General features: G+C 53.5%; 4 protein-coding genes across 4 annotated transcripts; 3 read left to right on the top strand and 1 right to left on the bottom strand.

Annotated features, from left to right (window-relative positions):
* The first annotated feature begins 1,951 nt into the window (after positions 1–1,951).
* On the top strand, positions 1,952–2,719 carry BDP55DRAFT_372158 (uncharacterized protein). The gene has a single exon (XM_060567106.1). It carries the CDS (start codon positions 2,015–2,017, stop codon positions 2,642–2,644), a length of 630 nt encoding a protein of 209 aa, XP_060423717.1. The 5' UTR covers positions 1,952–2,014; the 3' UTR covers positions 2,645–2,719.
* Positions 2,720–8,533: 5,814 nt separating this feature from the next.
* On the top strand, positions 8,534–9,682 carry BDP55DRAFT_621146 (uncharacterized protein; the record flags this gene model as incomplete). The annotated part of the gene is made up of 3 exons (XM_060571348.1): positions 8,534–8,943; positions 9,015–9,496; positions 9,571–9,682. The coding sequence occupies exons 1-3, from the start codon at positions 8,650–8,652 to the stop codon at positions 9,680–9,682; spliced, it is 888 nt and encodes a 295-aa protein (XP_060423716.1). The 5' UTR covers positions 8,534–8,649.
* Positions 9,683–9,768: 86 nt separating this feature from the next.
* Positions 9,769–13,283, bottom strand: BDP55DRAFT_681335 (uncharacterized protein). Its single transcript, XM_060576180.1, has one exon. The coding sequence runs from the start codon at positions 13,076–13,078 to the stop codon at positions 10,142–10,144; it is 2,937 nt and encodes a 978-aa protein (XP_060423715.1). The 5' UTR covers positions 13,079–13,283; the 3' UTR covers positions 9,769–10,141.
* A 468-nt stretch (positions 13,284–13,751) lies between these two features.
* Positions 13,752–19,935, top strand: BDP55DRAFT_681333 (WD repeat domain-containing protein). Its single transcript, XM_060576179.1, has one exon. It carries the CDS (start codon positions 14,056–14,058, stop codon positions 19,600–19,602), a length of 5,547 nt encoding a protein of 1,848 aa, XP_060423714.1. The 5' UTR covers positions 13,752–14,055; the 3' UTR covers positions 19,603–19,935.
* Positions 19,936–20,767: the final 832 nt, after the last annotated feature.

Raw genomic sequence — 20,767 nt, 5'->3', positions numbered from 1 at the left:
ACCAGTCGGTTTGACAGCTGGATCTCTCGGACTGGGACTTTGACTGGACTTTGGACTGGAGATGATGGGGGCGGAGGCGGAGGCAGAGGCGGAACTGGGAGTGGACGACGACGACGACGACAAATGCGCGGGGCTCACCAGGGTCGCGGGTGCGGCATTTTCGGCGTTACGAGGCGGGCTGGACATGAGGGAAACATCTGGCGAGAGTCTGGACGATATGGGAGGATTGGTCGCCGGTTGTTTCTGGGGCGGCAGAAGGGATAATAGAGAGCGGCGTGGTTGCGTCTCCGACGTGTGAGTGAGTGAGTGAGTGACGGAAGTGTGTGGTGTGTGTGGGAGGTTCGGTAAGGCGTAAGAATGGGGGGAGGGAAAGGAACGTCACGACATGCGGCGTAGGCGAGAGGAAAGAGTAAAGTGGGCGGGCTGGGAAAAAGGTGTGGGCGCAGGCAGGCCGCAGTGGCAAGGAGGCGAGTGAGCGAGTGACCTGGTGCGGCGTGCCAGAGGGGAACGGCCAGGGCCTAGGGTCGGGGCGAGAAGGCCGGGGGGTACAAGTTACAAGGTGCCTGAGTTTAGGTTACTGTGTACGGAGTACGGAGTACGGATACCTTGGGTACCTAAGGGACCTTACTTTGGTTCAAATGTGCTTACCGTAGGTTAGGCTCGGTTCGAGGAAAGTGAGAGAGTCCGTCCGGGTGAGTGAGTGTCTCAGTGAGTGGTGATTGGCAACGAGCATACCTTGGATTGATTGAGCCAGTGAGATACCGAGTGAGAGCTGAGAAGATACCTCACTCTGTACTCCGTACGGCAAGGTAAGATAAAGTAGGTGGTGTGAGAAGAGAGCGAGGCGTGTAAGATGAAAAAGCAACAACAGCACCAAGCAGCCACAGACAAGGTCTCAGTGCCCAGCGTGGAAACGGAAAGAAGCAAAAGAGGTCCTCCAATGGCCCAAGGATACAATGCTAGTGGGAGTCTGGAGATACCTAGAGCGCGAAAGGGCCAATGCGATGCGATGCGCTGCAGTGTGCGGCGTGGGCTCGCTGCGCTGCGATGCCCGCGAATCTGCGTCTGTGGGCGGTGGAGGATTGAGTGTGGGCTTGCGAGTGGAGTTTGCTGCTGCCCTGTGGGCTGAGTACCGTAAGGTATGTGGATGCTCAAATCTCATGAGTTTTGGGTCTCGATCTCATGAGACTGGGCAGAAAGATCCGTCACTGATTACTCCGCAGATAGACGAGTATCTGGCACCAGTAGGTCCTGCAAAGTCAACTGCATAGTCAGTCAAGTTGAGGCATCTCGTCGAGTTGGGGTTGATGAGGGAGGGGATGAGAATGAGTGTGCGCGCGAGGGGCAAACACACCATGCCCGGCCACCACGTTCAAGGAAGCTCAAAGGTAGGTAGCCTCCTAGCCAAATCGTGAACGATAGTACTTGGAGATGCCCTACCTTATCTAACATACTAAAGTCAGTCTCTTTCCCTCATCGTCATTACCTACCTTATCGAAAGCGGGAGAGAGCATGTTGGGGTTTGGGGATTGGGGTTCGCACCTTTTCTGCTGATAGCAGCGGGGCCACCGTTCTAGCAGATAGACGGCGCGGCGCCTCGGAGCGGAGGAGTGGACGTAACGAGCAGGGATGTCCAGGGCCCTGGCGCCGCTGATAGGGAGGCCAAGACAACCTGGGAAGGTACATCCAAATGAGGGGCTGATCAGGCGGCAGACCAAGTACCGAGGATAAGGACGCACTGGACGGGAACCCTTCAGACTGACATCCATGTACACTTTCCCAGCAATCACACGTGAAAAGTACTTCTGTCACTCCCACGTGTGGAAAGTAGTGGCAGCTGGGGGAGGAAACATTTACGACGCGACCGTCGACGGGAAAGAACCACTCGCTCAATTCAGGACAGCTGGCGCTTTCCATATCCTTTTTCCATGGAAGCTTCCAGGTTGCTAATGGAAGCTACGGAGTACATCTGATATGGCAATAGTATCTACTTGTGTGCTTGCCTTGATAACATATGGACACAAAGTCAGCACAAGCATCGAGACAACCTCTGGATCTGCTCCCGTCGGCGCGGCAGCGGATGCCAACCCAATTTCTGACATCAACACCACCTCGCAGTCTTGAACCGACCCTCACTCATCCTCGCTTCCCAAACATGACGAAACCACACGTATTGGTCGACCATGATCCGGTCGAATCAACTCTCGTCTTCACGGACAGCTTACTCAAAGATGTGATTCTCTTATCAATGTTGATGACACAGCCAGCAAGTAGGCAAACAAGTACCCGAATCACCGGCGATGTTACACTTCATCTTCTCTACTTCACACCGCAGCGCATCGCATCGCAAACCAGAATAACACCGTTGCTTCTACCCAAGGCAGTCAGCTGGCTTTGCGCAACTCAATCGAAACATGACCATCCCCCGTCGCTCTCGTTCCCATGGCTGCGGGCGCCCCTGCGCTACCCTAGTCGCTTCCGGTATCAACCCAGCAGCTCTTCGTCCAAACCCCGCTTGTACGGTGTGACGCCGTCCACGGCACTGCTAACTTGGCTCCCGGAGTCATCCTCCCAGTCGCTCGTCTTGGACAATCCTACAATCCTCACCAATGCCAGGGCATCGCTAGCCCAAAATCGTTCCTAGCTTTTCACCTCGACCTTGGCTCAACCCTGACTCCCAAAGGTCAAGACTCACCAACACCGCACCCTACTTGACCGCATAGAGTCCACAGAGGCTTGGGTCTTGGGCTCAAACGGTTGGAGAAGCCCTGGCATCAGCCAGCAACAGCCATCCCTACTCCCACGGACCACAAAGAAGGACGAGTCGAACCTTCGTCCCTTCAGCCATTGGGATCATCAACCGGCTGACCTCCATCTGCCTGCATCTTGCTTGTCGCCTACCCTGCAGCTTCTTAACAGCAGCCTCGTTCAACGTTTTGTAGAGCCTTTGCCCTAGCTCTTGGTCACGAGAGCCACCATTACCTAACGTTATTGAAGACCCCAGATCGTCACCGCAAAACGACTGGGCTGCCGCCATGATGTAAGCAGTGTCACTGCGTACTACACCTATCTGGACACGACAGTATCTCGGGTCCGTTCCCCGGCTTAGCAATATCTCAGACCGCAATGTACACCGCGCCATGCCGGCACAGCTGGATTTTTTTCTCGAATTCTACCTTACCTCCTCCCTTTCACCGACACGACAAATTTGCCCGGCCGCTGATCCCGAAACTTCCTGAGAGCACGTTGTCGTTTCCCTCGATTCTACAGGCTCATCTCAAGAGCCACAGTTCTCAGTGTCTCGCCTACCGGAATTTGATGTATCAGACGAGTGCTTGGTCGCGCAAAAGGATGGCGGCACAATGAAGAGCATTGGCATGCCGCTCAGTTGGCGGAATACTCGGCCTTTCGCGTACGCGGACTATCAGTTCCATCCAAGCAGAAAGCAGAGCCGAACCAGAACTACCTAGCGTCTATCACCACCCTTGATAATCCTTTTTGCCGGACCCCCTGATGTTTCCCCAGGATGCCATACATCGCCGGTGCGGGCCAACCCTTCCACCACTGGCTAGCGTCCCAGGGCTGCTTGCTGTCTTCTCCTCGCTTGTTTTGTCCAGTGTCCGGGTTGCTGACCGGGCCTGAACATGGTTCCATCCGTCATCCGCGAAGAGCAAATGAATGGAAGCCTTCTTCCAGTGGGTGCGGTTACACTGCGGCACGTCTTGAAGAGCATATCCTGCTGACATCGAAAAGAACACGCCGCCCATTTCCCAGATTAGACGGACGACCAACTCACCGGCACGTCCCTATATCGTTAGCCATCCAGGTGTCATTGTGATAGCGGTCGGTTGGATCCGCTTTCGCAGCACGACTATCGCAAATGTTCCACAGCGTCATCGCATCAGTCAATCAAGTACACCACCAACCGATCACCAGGCACAAACCACGTTGGAAATGAGGCCGCAATCGGTTCACTAGACCATTGGCAATCTCTCAGAGTAGCGTCGACCCTGTGTATCTACAAGGTTCACAGGCCCGGCCCCGGCCACTCGTCTCGATTTCAACACCATCCCTCCTTGTTTCGTCGGTCTGCGGATTCGTTTCCCCGCCAAAGGCAGTCGAGACGGGACGGAGCGTTTATCTGCGGTCTAAGCCAAACGCAACTCGCTTTTCTGACACGTCTCAAAATGCCCTTTGCAGATGCCAATGTTTTTCTAATCCTGCTCGAGGGGTTCCATTCCCCGTCCCCGGAAGTCTGGAGGAACAAGCTTGCGCCAAGCCCAATCCGCAACTTATCTACCAGAACTCCGATGGACCCTTCGTCGCCAATCATCCAACAACGTGCTCGTCAGACCGCCTCGCAACGGCCCAACCAAGACATCAACCCAAGACACCCAACATATCGCCCACCCCTTCCCTTTCTTTCGCTTCCATCCATCAACGGCTGCCCAAAGTTATTCAAGTCTAGTCTTTGCATTAAACTCTCCCGACTTGGCTCTGAGCAAGACCTGGCCATGCTGTGAGCGCACTTACATGGCAAATCTAGTGGGAAAGGCTTGGGAGACCCGCGCGGCCCTCCGGTATGATCGACCGGGCACAGAGTGCGCTGCACGATAGCCGCGCCAGAGATGGTATGGAGTACTCTGTTCAGACGAATCTGTCTGTCTGACCTCGCGGCAACCAGGTTGTGTTTCCCACAATCGTACAATATTGCGTGCTCCTGGCGTCTTGATGGTGCGCTCGGCACAGAGTGTGAGTACTCTGTCTGAGGCATTATGCCGACGATTCGGCTTGACTTTCCCCAAGACAAAGTTGAATCCTTCTCTTCATTTGTACATACACAACCTAGACTCTGAAATTCCCTTGCTACCAAGTACTGGGCATTTACAGATTAGATTTCAGTCGCATATTCCTGACCAGGGTTGGCCCGCTTGAAGTCAAGCCTCGAGGTTACTTCAGCCTTTTACTCCTATCAACCCACCCACGTGAGGGAAGCATAGCTTGTGAGCATCGCTTGTCAAGATACTTCATCACATTGTAGCTTTGCCCCTTCTTCCTTGCTTTTATTGCCCCCCCTGAGGCTCTGCCGGAAACTACGTCTCCCCTTCCCCGGACTGTCAGGGAGGCGCAGCCTGCTTCATGGTCGCCACCGGCCCTAGGGACCCTGAAATGTTCCTGCCGATCGCTCTGAAACCCAATTCAGGGGCATGGCTCATGTCTTACACTCCTCCGTACACCGAGGAAAACCGCGGAAAGGTTCATGACAGCATGTGTCGAAGACTCGAATGCATGGTTTTTGCTGATGGTATGTGATTCTCATGGAGCTTCATGTCCCAATGAAGCGGGCCACATGGATCCGGTAACGGAAGAGCTGTCTGTTCACATACGCCCCCTTACCCCCGATCCTCTCGTCGTTCGGATAGGTCCGGGCGCGGCCGCACAGGGCTGCATTGGCCCTTCATGGTCTCCTCTCTTGACTTTTTGTTTTCCTATCCAAGGAGAGGTCGGGGATCCGCCATGTGGTCGTTTCTATCTCACCCGGAACCCACATCCGCTGTGGTAGGTAGTGGTACCCAGGAGGCCGGCTCGCCGGGGCATTGAAATCCTTGAACCTTGAAGCTGGCGAGTCGGTGAGCCGGGGGGTCATAGTGATGCTCCATAGACGGTATGGCTGAACTGTTTGTTCGTATCTACGTTTGATCTTGAAAGCAAGCCCTCTTTTCTGGCCCGAGCTTGCTCGAATCAGATGTATTGATATCCTCACGCATCGAAGGCCAAAAGACGAGGGGCTTGTACGTTGTGGGTGTAAGTGTACCCTTCTCAAGGTCAAGTCTTCCGGGACGCTGGGTAAGAATACCCGGAAAGAGACACCGAGAGGAGGAGACTTGCGATTGGGTTTAGTAGATGTGGTTCATCAAGCCAAGCTCGTTCTCTATGTACAGTATCTTTCCGGAACATGGTTGACACGTGTGTCCAGTGCTCTTTGGTTGACGTTGGAAATCCATCCAGTCGGAGGGTGTCCTGCGCGACACGTTTGGATATGCCCCTTGCGCGATGAGAGTCCTGGATTTTGATGATTGTCTGTTCTGGGGCTTGCGGGTCAGAGGTCGATGCTCACTCAGTTGGGGGATAAGATGACTGGGTATGGGACTAGGCCCGTTTATCTAGTCGTTTGTTGGAAGTTACTGCTTAGTTGGCCCATGTCCTGCGATGGCTCGTCTGGTGTGTATATCAATTGCCTAGTAGTTGATACTTCCGCTGTATTGTGGGACTGGGGAAGCAGTTGCGGCAGTCACTTTGCACTTGTCTCTTGGTTTCGAGGACGGCTATTCCATGGAGATACGCTGTTCCTTTTTCTTCTGCTCTGAGTATCATTCGAGGGACTTGTTTCCTACACAGCCACTCTCTAGTTAGGATATAGTACATGTACATGTAACGAGCGTTGAGATAAGTGATGTGTCTATTCTATTAGTAGCCAGATAGAAGCTCCCGGCGTGATGACATGAGCGCCGGAGAAGGAGGAATTAGCAGACTGGTGGCGGGGATCATAAGCAATGAAGTTTTCTCCTGATGACCGTGAGAACTTTTGGCTAGTGATGCCACTTTGACATCTCACTACGGTTGACCATCGAATTTATCACTTGAAATCTCTGGCCAAGGGGTTGGTGATCGACGAGACTCCGTGTGCATGAAGCACTCGTCCATCTCCTGAGACAGCCTCGACCACGTAGCTGGCTTTTTATCTTATTGTCAATGATTTGACGAACGCTCGAGAGTAGCGTAGATGATATCAGTTTAGGCGACGAGTTGGTCTGGGACAAGTGTCGTTGGTACAGTGTAGCTCGAACTTATTGTCATTGATGGAGTCCGTTTTGTGAAGTTGGAATGGGTGGGTTCGAAGCTTTCTTCCCGCGGTGGTAGACGTCAGGTCTGGATTACCGGAATACGGAGAGACTGCGCTGGTGAGATCGAAGCAATTTAGTTTCTAATTATTACGTTGTCAATTCAATGCTTGAGATGCGGCCTTTTGTGTTTGGTGCTTATAGTCTGTGGGTTGTCAGTGAGTTCAATGTACGTGAGTTGGGGGATCTCGACGTGATACCACTTTGCACGATCTTGGGAGAAGACTAGGCATTCGACTGTGGTCTAAACCTATGGAGGAGTTGCACTAGACATAATACCCGTCGCATAGAAGCAGTGGTGATTGCGGACTCTGCATACAAGAGATGAACCAATGTTTGGCCCTCGAGTCTCTGGAGAGACGGAGAATTGGGTTGAGTAGACGCTCGGGAACGAATGTACTCAACTGTGTTCGTTATCATCCAGTTCTGGGAGGTAATCAAACGGTGCTAATGGCGTAGGTCAAAGATTTTGGTGCGGTTGATCGGTCTCTGAACGAGGGATAGGGGAGGATATCAGTCTCTTTTTGATGCTGAACCTCAGGGTGTGTACCGTCCGATCGAATATGAGTTCAGAGAGTGCATTTTATCTCTCTATTACTCAGATACCAACCGAACTCTGTGGCGATAAAAACCATTAGAAAGGCAGATATAGACCACCTTGTCGCAACTCTCAATCGCCTCATAAGACCGGTGGGTATTGAAGTCTTGCCAACTGATTTTATGAAGAGCCGGTAGGAAGAGCCGAAGAGCCGGAAAGAAAAGGCAGCTCTGACTAGTATGATAATTATGAACCTTACCCAGGCAGAACCTGGCTTACGGTCATGGATGTAGCGAAACCTTGAGTCAACAAATGAATGACTTCTTACACTAGAGTTGACGTTGTGGCTTCACGAGCCATCAGCAACGCGCTGGCACCATTCAAGCTACCGTGTACATGGGATTGCGACAGCTGTCTCTTACAAGATCAATCAAGGCAATACTTGATCCTCACCCAATCAAGGGGATCCTATCGGACTTAAGGGGGACTCTCTAAAGGCTCAAAACTGGATAGCACCAAACGGCAAATGTGTCGAAACTTGGGCAGCGCCTCCTCGATCACGCGATTTAGTCTTCCCATTTTTTTAGCCGCGCCGTCTACGGATACGAGTTCGACATAGTGTCTTTTGGTGACAAGTTTGGCAAACTTACTTGCGGCCTAGTTCTTTGAAAACAGTGCCGACGTGAGGTGCCGCATGTGGCACGCGGCGTCAACCGCACCGGCCCAGACCAGATTTAGGTTCATCTCTTCTCACGTCAACTGTCCCGACGGAGAGGCTCCGAGATAAAGCCTCTTCCAAAGTTCATGTCAAACCGAGATCTTCTTTAGTCTTGCTCGGTCTTGAAAACCCCGCCCCCAATGTTCCGTGGTTCTCCGGAGTCTGGGTGTGAAAAGGTAGAAGAACTCTCCTGATCCAGGGAGATGGCGACTTGTTCAAAGGCTGGTAAACGGGAGCGGTTAAGGAACTAAGCAACGGCCCGTCGGCCCGCCAAGTCCAATAGCCGAGCTAGAAAGAGGCCTTCCTCAAGGCGTTGGAAACTTGAACACTCATGTATGGCTCGGTCGCCTCAATGCCACACTTCTGAGAGCAGACGTCAACGTCAACTCGGCCACGGACGAACCATAGGATTGCCCAGAAACTACTGGAAATACCTGTAAATGAGGCTCTGTAACACTCAAATCTCGGCGTTCTGGTAGCCACTACCGGGTATGGGTTCCTCGGGTACACTCAACGTGTTCGACAGCACTGTGAAGTCGCCATCCAACCTGCCATATTTCGAGCTGAGCTGGTCACCGTTGAGTACCGTCGGGATACTCAACGTCCTCCTCGGATTCCTCGTCATCGGCATCACATCCTTCTCCAAGGTCGCAATCGTTCCCATCATCTCATCCGCTGCCGGGGCAATCGCCAACGGACTGTGCTATTATGCCTATTACGACGAGACGTACTACCCTCTTGAAAGGAAAGCGGTCGTCGCGGCTTTTGGCGACTTTTTCTGGATGGTAAGCATAATACTGAGAGGCCCCGACTGGGTATTAAATCTCATTATCGATGGTTTACAGAAGTATCACAGGTCCAAGAAGCAAGCCTCCCCTTCTACAGCTACATCCTCCTCCGCAACATTCTCCACGGCACCCGCCGCAAAATCTTCACCACCCTCTTCTGGCTAGCCCTCTTCGCCATCCTCATCGCCCGGACCCTCATCATCGTCTTCCGCGTCCAACACATCCTCCGCGCCGACGGCAGCCTGCAAAGCCTCATCAACGGCCTGCACATTGGCTACTTCTGCCCGCTCGCCATGACGGAATGCGTGAGCGCCTACTTCCTCCTCAGCGCGTTCGCGGAAACGCGGGCGGCGGCGACGCAGGCGGGTCTGCGGATCGGGTTTGTGCGGTATTTGGTGCGGAGCACCGAGGTTCGGCTGGCGACATTGGCTGTGACGGGGGTGATGAGGACGGTTACGCACTCGTTGAATATACAGCAGAGTAATCCGGTCACGAGTTATGCCGATCGGGTTGCGTATACGCTGGAGTGCTTCTTCCCGGTCATGATGTAGTAAGTTTGCCTTCTCTCATTCTGAAGGATTTAGGAGGCTGCTCTTGGGTTGTGGGTGCTGATTGCTTGGACAGTGTTGACTTGCTGGCATCGAGGCTACAGCACTCGGTGCAAACGCGTGGATGTTCCTTTGCAAGCGACCAGGCTCTCCGTTGCTTGGATTCAAGAGGAAAGATGGAGGACTAGTAGCGGGAAAGCGTTTAGTATCTACGAAAGAAAGAAAGAAATCTCTGTGTCGGGATTGCAGCATGTGTGCAGGTGGAAGCCCGCATCCCTGAGAGCCATTGTGAAATGTCGCTAACTTTGACGGCCTGGCTATCTGGCAAACAGCCATGTGATCATCCACGACAGGAGTGAACGCTGAAGTTATTGGATTTAATTATGTTTGACTAAGGGTTGGGTCTTGCTGAAGACAGAACCGCTAACTATAATAAATGGACTGAGTAGCAACTACCTTTTCATCGCAGACCAAGCAAAGCAATGCAGTTCCTCAACCCATCAATTGGTATTTTGTCATGAACCCCAAACACCTCGCTGGTATAATAATTCGCATAATGACGCCGCCTGCACGGCTACTCCTTGCTTGCATCTGAACACATTGATATACGATGCATCGTCCACGGCATCTCCTTTAACCGGAGACGCTCAATTCCATACTCCTGCGTCCATTATCCCGTCAAAAGTGAAGCCGCGTGCGAGGCCACTGCTTACAGGCTGGCTCGTTCGCTGCTGCTGTTGTTCCTCGATCTGCTTCTGCTCTTCCTCCTCAGCTCTCGCGAGATCAGCTTCGACATCGACCATTGCGATAAACTCGTTCAAGTGACTAAGGACGTCATCGACATCATCCATGGCGGACTCTTGCGTCTCGGCATCATCTTGCACTGGTGGGGCATCGTCGACATGCATGGTGGCCCCGGTGACCGGGGCTGGAGGTGCTCGAAATGAATCTGCGGAGACAAAAGCCTCCGCCATGGCCATCGGACCTGGACTTTCTAACACTTGCTGAGATGCTGAAGGCAAGAGGTGGTGATGTAGCTTCTTTCGAAGTGAAACAGCTTGGAAGTGCTTCTTGTATTGATCGTCTTCACCGGTTGGTAAGTCAGCTACTGCGGTCTCTGGCGGCGGCGAAGAAGCTCTTTGCGTCGTAGGCGTATGGGGATTTTGGCCTTCCAAGAATTCCTCGCCTTCGACCTCATTGGGCACTAATGCCCATCTGACCCTTTTGGTAGACTTCGGTACGTTTTGCCATGGATTATTGGTTGTAGCGGCGACCAGGATTTGTGTACTGGGTAGTTGACCGGCACTGGGGCGAGCCTTGTTGAGACGCCGACGTGGCTTCTCGGGCGATGGAGACAGGAAATTCGCAAAGGACTTGATAGAGAAGATAGCCTCAGGCGAAGCTGGCTTTAGCGTATCGACGGTGTTGGGTTGTTCAGTAGCGACAGATGGACCTGCAGGAGTCATCGTAGCGGCGGGAGCAAGCGGAGAAGGCGAAGCTGGTTCGGCAATATTGAAGAACTTTGACATGAGAGCTTCTTGAGCAGCTTGACAAATTTTGGTTGGACTCGCAGTCCAAGGGCTTTGGCAGCTTGGGTCGATGGCGCTCACTGCATCACTCTCCCTCGGCTGTTGCTGCTGCGGAGGTGGAGCAACGACTGGCACGTCCATATTCCACGGACTCTGTTGTGAAGCTGGTATGGGGGCAGGACTGTTGTGAAGACTGGCTGCGTCCACTACTCTATTCTTAGTGTATGTTGAAGGTCGTTCGATTGTTCCATCAGGTGCGTCAAGAGGATCAACAGTGTACGCAGTTGACGCCGTCAATGGTGTTGCCGGTGTCTGCGAAGCGTTGGGACCTCCAGCAGTGGGTATGTTGACAGTGGTGAGTTGTTGGTGGTTCTGTTCCGTGTTGCTAGGTGGACGAGGACTGCGCGGAATGATGAACTGGCTCAGTTTCGACCAGGGACTTGGCGGAAAGAGACTTGGCAGTATGCTCGTGAATGAGCTAGAGGTTTGGCTTGCGGGTTCCTTTGGCGCAGCCGCCTGTATTTCTGGCGTCGGCGCTCGTGGCTCTAGGCTTGCTTCTTTTAGAGGCAACCCCTCTTCTCCCTCTTGTGATGCGGCAATTGCCACAACCGTCGGTTCTTGACTCGATGTCACATCCGTGGCTTCTGCTATTGCGGCCGTCTCGACTGGCAAATGCTGATCAAGGCTCTCGACTACTTCTGGAACTTCGTCGTCTGTCGTTCTCGTGGGGTCCACGTCGCATTTCATCGCATCGAGGGCTATGCCACTGCTCAGGGGTTCAGAGATAAGCTCGCGGCTCACCCCTCCTTGCGCCGTGTCCTTCTCTGGGGCAGACAACTCTCCACCCCCCTCGCTGGACCCTGGGGACGTAGCTTTGGTGTCGTCTGCCATGTAAGTGTCACCCTCCAACTCTTGGACTTCGCCTTGGGAGTCCCTCTCGCTCGAAGAAGTGGAAGCGGCGGAAGAGTCTTGGCCGTATGACATCCTCTTCAAGGGACTTGAGTTCAAGGCGTTGAGGGTATGGTTTCTCGGCCTTGCCCGGAATAAGAAACTCTCGTCCTGCTGTGTCTCGAATTCACCACGATCTTCTTCCATGACCACAGTGACACTATTGCTGGGCGGAGCCACGTCTTCACTCTTGACCACTGCCTTCCTATTGGACTGTGGAGTCTGGATCGGGGTGCTTAGCGGCACTGGCATCTCGTCTTGGGCAGTACTGGCGCAATTGTTGGACATTTGGGACAGTTGTTCCTGGTGCGAGCGACTGGCGCTTGAATTGAAAGCCTTGCGCGGAGTTTGTGGTGTTATTTGAGAGCTCTCCAAGCTTGCAGTCTCATCCTCCATGGCGGCGTCCCCTTGTTCCTGAATTAGACTTTGGCTCAGGCTTGTGCTATCGCGCTGGGTAGCAGCCGAACCCGCCCGAATGCCATTCGTATCCTCTGCCTTTCGTCGTTTGGTGTCTTGCCGCTTGAGCCATTCCGATCCTGTTGACCGTCGCTTACGTTGTGTCTGTGACCTAGGCTGCGATAGAGAGGCTTCTAATGACCAAGCAGACTCTTGTGTATCGCAGACAGATTCCGTAGTATTACGCCATGCTTCAACTCGTTCCAGTTCGTCTGTTTCCATGAAAGGGTGCGGGCTCAAGTTGGGTTGATCCAGGCTTCGCGGGCTCGGTAGATGGCAAGCCGCTGCATCCTCAACATCCTGTTCTTCCGCATGACTTTCTTCGACTTCCGTGGTCGTTTTGACAACAGGCGTTGGTGCTGGTGGGGTGACAGCTAACGCAGGTTTCCGCCTTGACTGCCATGGATTCACCCAACCTTTTGCGTCTGGTCCTTCAAAAGGGCCTCTTAGAACTGTAGAGAGTAGTCTTGGCGTGTGCCCCTGCAAAAACCGAGTCGCAGCCTCCTCATATCGGCGTTCCCTCTCTTTGAGGGTCGCGAGATCTTCGTTGTCAAAGCTCGCACATAACATGTCCGATTCGTCGTAGGGAGCCTCGCAGTATATCGGTTCGTCGACCAGTCGTCGGACTCTCCAGCCATTCCTCGTGTCCATCGTTGTTGTATTGAGAGACTTGCGTCGTAAAAGTCATGAACCTTAGCGAAGGAACGGGGGCGAAGAGGGGGGAAGTCGGAAGCGCTACGGTCGCATTGGCGCCGGGCGGTGGTCCGGATTGCGGTCGTCGGTCGTTGAAATGCGAATGTCCCCAGATGCAGCGCACCGCACAAACATGAACAGACAAAGAGGCCCCAGATTGGGCGGGTCGACGACCGTGCACGTTCACCAGACGACGCGACCCAGCACGAACAATCGCGTCTTGGGCGGGTCCCCACGTGATATCGTGTTTAATTGACTTATCGCGATCGCGGCTGTGGTGGCTGGAGATGTCCCTGCCGACTAATCCGTGCTGTGGCGTAAGCAGTGAGCACGGATCCTCACCTCTAGTCAGATAACGGAATGATGCATCTAAGAGATGCTACCCCCACGACTCGATAGAACGATTAGCGCCATCGGACGATCGGGGAATTTTGGGTCACGGCCATGGCCTGGCCTGGGTTCAAAGGCTGGCCTGTGGCGGTTAACACAGCAACCCCACGGCCTGCCAATCAAGCATAACATTGAATTAGTTATGTTTATTCGGGGAAATTCAAACACTGGGCTTTTGAGATTGACATAACGCCGGGCCCAAACGCGATCGCTCAACCGCGTTCCCCACGAAACAATACCCAACACCTCTTTTTTCCACATCACGACTAAACGTCACCGCATCCAGCGGAGGCAGCAGAGGCGATTTCGCCAGCAGTCTTTTCGCCATTTTCTTCGGCTTGCTATTCTGCATTTTATTCATTTGCATTTTCTCCTGCGCGACTTCTGCATTGCAATTGCCCGCGTAAACAGACTTCAATCGCATTCAAGCCACCAAAACTTAGCACCCCCGCGACATCAACTCACGAAGACCATCTGCCACCCCCTCGATGGACTGCTTATAGTCCCAGAAGTCCCTCAACCCCGATCGCATACGCCAACATACCATGGCTCATGCTTGGCTCGACTCCCTCTCCGAGGACTGGCCCTCGCAAGCTGGATCCGAGACCTCTCCCGCTCAGCTGCCACCTCTGAAGCCGACAGATAATAACAATACACCAAGCGGAAAAGGATCCGGTAGTCGCATACCACTCCCCGTCAGCAGGATACGACCTTCGAGTGCTGGAAACAGCGACAAGAGTACCGGTGTCCTGAGCGAACGAAGCACCAATGAGTTTAATCTTCCACTGTCCCAAAGGGGCCCCTCGAAGCTTTCCCGCGAGATCAAGCCCAGCGACCAATCACGTCAGACAAGTCGCGCATTCTCAGCCTCAACAAATGGCTCTGTTATTCATAATACTGTACATCATAAATCCATTAGGTCGTCTCCACTGCGAGGAGCTGGCGACACTCCGGAATGGAAGCGCAGGCTGGTCTATGGCGACGTCGCATATGGCGAACAGCGTGATCTCTTCTGTTCTGCGGCCACAGGTCTCGAAAACATGTTCAAGCCGCCTTCCCCCCCCCAAGATAACTCCATGGCCGATCAAAGCGTACGACACAATACGACAATGCCCTCCAGCCCTCCCTTCTTCCACCACCAACACGAGGATCACCCAGATGACGAAGACGAGTCAGATGGCAGGAGCCATATGGACCCAAGCCCGAGCCCGAGCCCTAGGCCACGCGCGCCGCACATTACCTACAAGATGACCGACGACTCTCTCGATCAAAGCCATCTCAGCCAAGCCAGCCCGCAGCAAGACAATACTTATGCTCAGGAATCCAGTCTGGCGGCTTCTATTTCAGGACTTGCACCACCAAACGACGCTTCTCGGAAGACTAGCGGACAGAGTGTCATCCGAAATGAGGATTTCAGTCCGATTGTCCTCACGCTGATGCGCCAGAAGGAGAACGAAGCAAGAGAGAAGTCTGCACCGACCGAACTCCCCGTCGACCAGCTGCAGAATCGTCTTGAGAGGTTACGCATAGATCAGATGCTTTTGGACTCACAGGGTGAGCTCAACTTTGATATGGACGGCAGTGTAGAAGAAGGAGACAGCGACAGAGTAGAGACGACCGAGGAGTATGCGCGAAAGGGAGGCTTCCTCAACACTCGGCGCGGTGGCCGATCTGGTGATGGATCCTTCAAGTACAGAGGTCTCAGTCCTGGCATGGGCGTTGACACGTCCGAGATGCTTCCTGAAGAGTCTCTTCAGGCTAGCACGCCCAAGCAGTTCCCAAGTGTAAGAACGTACTCCCCCGGCTACACTTCGATTCGGTTCGGTTCACAGAGCCCACCACCTCCGCGCGTGCCAAATCCGAGTCCGGAGAAACCCGGCACCGCAGGAACGAACAATAGCACGAGTCCTTTGAAACTCTTCGGCCCGTACGATACATTCACAAACCAGACGCTGCTCCGTCGTATTAGTCAATTCGAGGATCAAACGTCTGGGTCATCACGACAATCTGTTAGCGGTGAATTTGCCTCAGCTGCTAGAAACAGAAGACCACACACTGCTCCTGGCGACTACCTATCCTTGCCAAAACAAGAAACGACCACCAGCTCCCGATCTGTGAGTCAGTTCGGTGCGGGCGACCTCGAAGGCTACAAGTTCACTCAGGACTTGTCCATCCGTCTTGAGGAGGAGTCACAATTCTACGAGGATGACGAAGGATCTGAACATGTACCAGATGATGAGGAGTCTGTCCTACGGCTCGAGCATGTCGCGGGCTCGCCGGTGCCAGATGAGGCGTCGATGTTTGTTCCCAGGAAGCGAGCAAAGTCTGGCACTACGACTGCCTCATCTTCCAAGCACACCCCATCAGCCAGCGAAGGAAGCGTTCAAAGAGGAAACGTCCAATTTGCAGGAGCCGAGGCATTTATGCTAGGTACCCCGCAAGAACGTGATGCATCAGAAGGGAAGCGACCACGCACCTCACCATCGAAGGACCCGACGCCGAAGCGGAGGAGGACGTTGCACAAGTCGGATATTGCGTATGGGAGGGAAGAGCGGTACGCACTTCTAGATACCGTCCAGGAAACCCATGCTCTGATGCAGAGCATGATGGGCAAGAAGCGCAAAGACGCCCGGCCAGGCAGTCTGCAACAAAGAGCACATCCCAGCGTGCTGGCCACGCGCCATATGCTACGGCCACGAACTCCAACCCCAAGCTCGAGGTCTTCCCTGCAAGCTGGCGAGTTTCCCTTTCAGGATAACTTGCTTGAGGACTACGCCGAAGACGAAGAGCAGCCCGTACGACGCACCCCTCACCGTGCATCTCAGCTCACATCCAGTGGAAATGACCGCAGTGCTACAATCGATACAGACCGTAAGCCGTCTATCAGAACTCAGGACTTCCTAGATGAGGCTGGCAAGATCATGGCCATGATCCGAAATGGCGTGAAGGCCCCTAGCGGCCTGACCAGTGTGGAGGAATCCGATGCCGAATATGGCGAGCCTAGCCCTGCTTTCGACGACTCATACGAATCGACCAGGGAACCATTGTCCCGACCTCCGAGTCGTGAAGGAAAGCCAGTGCAAAGAGCACCGCAACGCCAGGAGAATCCAGAGATTCTAGACTACCTCAAGAAGTACCAGGAGCTGAGTGACATGGGAGATGTCATCACATCTTCGCTCAGATCTATGGATCAAGCTCAAGACGCCATCCGGGCTGCGCAGGAGGTTGAGCGCCAGATTGAAGAGAGCAGTCGCTCTAGAAACAACTTTGATGATCTCCAGTATCTTGGAGGAGACGAAACCATCAGCGATCCCCCCAACATTCGTATCTCCGCGAACCCGAATAGACAACGAGATGGCTCCATCGAGTCTGACGATTTCGCTACTCACTCATCTGAGGCATCTACCAACCGTACCATGCACACGGGTTCCTCCCGAGGCTCCGAGTCAAGGAAGACGATCGCGCCACAGAGTGTGTCGCATCTGATACCGGACCAAGTTGGTAGCATGTATCTTGATCGCCAGCAAAACATTTGGATCAAACGGAGGGGCGAGAGCATTCGACCTAGAAGTGCGCATGTTGTCATTCCATCCGAAGATAGTGAAGATGACCCTTTTGCAAGCATTCCCGACTTGTCCGTCGATATCACGAAAGAGATGCTACACTTGCGATTGGTGACAGCACAGAAGGAGGCTGAAGAGCGGGAGGCAAACATGACACAATCACCCAAGGGCTCCATTGACACGCCTCGGAGCTCATCCGGCAGAGGCTTTGTGACGCTGTCACCCGATGCAGCACTGCCTCGGGATATCGCGTTGCAAGCTAGGACCGAGTTCCACAAGCTTGGAAGCAAGGCAGGAGACGGAGATGTTGAGCATGAGATCCTGCTCGACGAGGATCGCATCATTGATTCCTCTCCGTCCCGGAGACGAATGACGATATCATTTTCTTCGCCCATCGCCTCTATCATACAGGATGTTGCCGCGGAGGATATCGATAGCCTCGAGGATGACGAGGGCAGTTTTGTGGATGCGGACTCGATGATTGAGGAGTCCAAACGAGGCAAATACCAAAGCTTGACGAAGACCGCACGCCGGACTTTACTCCAACCCCGCCCACGCACCGCCCCAGCTCGTGGTCCATCACGACAATTCTCACTCCGCGGCCAGTCGTTCGTTCCACGGCCCGTCTCCCGAATCGACGAAAGGGAAGAGGATAGTGTAATTGGCAATAATGCCGACGAGCGTCAAGTCAGTATCCTGGGCGAGAACAGTGCTTTGAGCTATGTCTCTCCCAAGAACCAAGAGAAGAGTCTGAGTTTTATCATCAAGACTCCGGGCAAGACAAGAATGGGCGGCCTCTATCCGGACGCCAGCGCCATAATCAGCCACAACGTTGGCAACTTGTCCTTGAGTCCCATGTCAGAATTCACGCTGAACCACCATGAGAAATCCTTCGGATTTGAAGTCAGCTACGTTGTGGAGGACCAGCGTCTTGTCACTGGCGACGGCTCTAAGAAAGTTTTGTCTTTGACTGTACGTGAGCTAGTCGATCGCCTGACAGAGATTGAGCCTTTTGAGCCATACTGGGAGGACTTCACGGAACTTGACATGAGCGAGAAGCGATTGTCGAGCCTCCATATGCTGGACGAGTTCTGTGGCCGCTTGGTGAGCTTGGACGCGTCGGACAACAATATCGGTCACCTCGACGGAGTGCCAGCTTCGATTCGACAGCTCAAGATGACGCACAACATGTTGACTGAGCTAACGTCATGGGATCATCTCGCCAACTTGCAATACGTCGACATCTCTAACAACGATCTGTCCAGTCTGTCAGCGCTGAAGAACCTCGTTCATCTTCGGAGCTTGAAGGCCGACAACAACAAGCTCACCTCTTTGGATGGCTTAAACCAGCATGATGGACTGTTGTCGCTGCGGGCACGCAACAATCAGATTGAGGTGGTCGATTTCGATGGCACCAAGCTCCATCGATTGACCGAGCTTGACCTAACTGGCAACAAAGTTTCGGAGCTTCGTGAACTCGGACAGCTCTCTTCCCTGCAGACGCTCAAACTCTCAAAGAATTGCCTCGAAACATTTACTGCCGAAGACGCACAAGGTCTTGACGGATTGCGGTACCTTGACCTTGGCGACAATGATATCCTGGAGCTTGATATCAGTCGCTTGCCGGCCGTCCGCCTGCTTCATGCCGACAGGAACCGCATCAGCAAGCTTACCGGTTTTACCAAGGCCCGACATCTGGATAGTCTGTCTTTGAGAGAGCAGCGGGGCGATGTGCAGTTGGATCTTTCCTTCCTTTCTTCGGCTTACGAGGTCCGCAAGCTCTTTCTTTCCGGCAACTACATTGGCACGTTCGAGCCCAAGGTAGATTTCCTCAACCTGCAGCTGCTCGAGCTAGCCAACTGCGGGCTCCGTTGTCTACCAGAAGGGCTCGGCCAGCTGATGCCAAACCTGCGCTCGTTGAACCTCAACTTCAACGCCGTCGCAGACCTTTCACCCATTCGATTCATCCCCCGGCTCAAGAAACTTCTTGTCGCCGGCAACCGCCTGGCCGATTCGACGACGGTCACGGAGCTGTTAACGGACTTCCCGCACCTGACGCAATTGGATCTGCGGGACAATCCAATCACGCAGGGCTTCTACCCACCGGTCCACGTCACCGTGTCGGCGGACCGCGGTCACGTCGCAGACCCGTTCACGCTCCCCGAGGCCGACCCAGAGAGGGACGCCATGTTTGCCCGGCGTCTCGACGAGACGACGCGTCTCCGGCGACGACTGTACCAGGTTGTTTTTGTGGGATGCTGCAAGAAGCTGAAGTTGCTGGATGGGCTGCCCGTCAAGCGTCAGCATATGCTTGCGCGCGATCCTTCTTTTCAGGCGTTGGTGAAGGAAGGCCTGCTTCCTAGCGATGTCGCTCAAGTTCCGATTATTGCGCCGGTAGTAGCCGCGGCTGAGGCTCCGAGTGAGGCGGCGCCGCCGCCGCCGGCTCAGAAGCAGACACCGGCGCGGGCTCCTGCCTCCGCCAAGGCTGATGAGAGTAGCCGTTGGAACGCAGAGGATAGCTTCGCTTGAGGCGCAGAGGAAGGGGGGACGTGTAACAACAATGCGGGATGGGTCACTGCCTAAAAATCAGGCGTTTTGAGTACTACAGCATGGGTTGTTCTTCTTTTTTATTTCATCATTTTTTCATATGGGAGATATTTCCGGGATTCGAAAACAAGAAAGGCGTTCTGGTTACTTGTCGAACCAAAAAGGGGCAGCACGGGTGGAACTACTACTAATGACGAAACGAAGAGGAGTATTGTATGAGTACAGATCAGTAGAAAGCATTGCTTCAGGAACATGGAAGAGAGAATACAGGCTCTGTATATGCAAATTTTGGGTTGATACTGCTTGAAGATGTTGATGGTGATGTCCTGAGACAAGGTACGCTAAGGTGTTTTGTGTTGTTTGTCTGCCACGGCGTACGAGTAATACCTTGATGGGCAAAGTGAAGCTCCGTGTAGCCGGATCCCCACTCCACAGTCGTCATGGTTGCCGAGCCGGCGCCTCCGGGTAGGTGGTGATGGGATCAAGATTCAGGGATGCACTTCTGGTGAAGGGAAAGACACGTGAAATTCTAAAGAGTACTCCGTCCAGAGCACAGAGTATCGATAAAGATAACGATGAATATCGGAAATTGACGAGGCGGTGCCCCTCGTATTTAGCTAGGTATATTCGGTTGGACCGTAGATGATGGTCAAGGCGCCATATGAATGATGAATTGGTGTCCTGAGTCGGTCATGTCATTGGGAAAGATGCTCTTGGGTTTCAAGGGGAAATTATCGATGGGAACGAATCAAGCAGGACGGGAAAAGAATTAGATCGCCCACTCACACCTTCTACTAACCAGTTTCCCGGTTTGGGGGAAGGGGCGAGTGACGTTCCGAGTTGGGCAGCAGGAAATTATGGCTATCGCCGCATCGCGTGGTGGTTAAAATAAGCAACCCCCTGAGGTAATCTTAGGGAAAAGGCATCGTCGCACATTGGTTTATGACTTTGTGTGTGTGTGTGTGTGTGTGTGTGTGGTGCTAAATAATGAGATTTGATACTTGGCTTTTCGGTGCCCAATGGACCGGTGCGATTGTGTGCGTCCATGGGCGTCTGGTGCGTGGGGACATGGCTAGGAACTTAGGAAGGGGGAAATGCACAAAATCCGGATGATGCGCCCGACGAGGTGCAGCGGAAGGGAATGGAA

Source organism: Colletotrichum godetiae (assembly GCF_030913485.1).
Source record: "Colletotrichum godetiae strain CBS 193.32 chromosome Unknown BDP55scaffold_67, whole genome shotgun sequence".
In the NCBI taxonomy this organism is placed as follows: Eukaryota; Fungi; Ascomycota; class Sordariomycetes; order Glomerellales; family Glomerellaceae; genus Colletotrichum; species Colletotrichum godetiae.
This window is presented reverse-complemented; position numbering and strand designations above follow the sequence as displayed.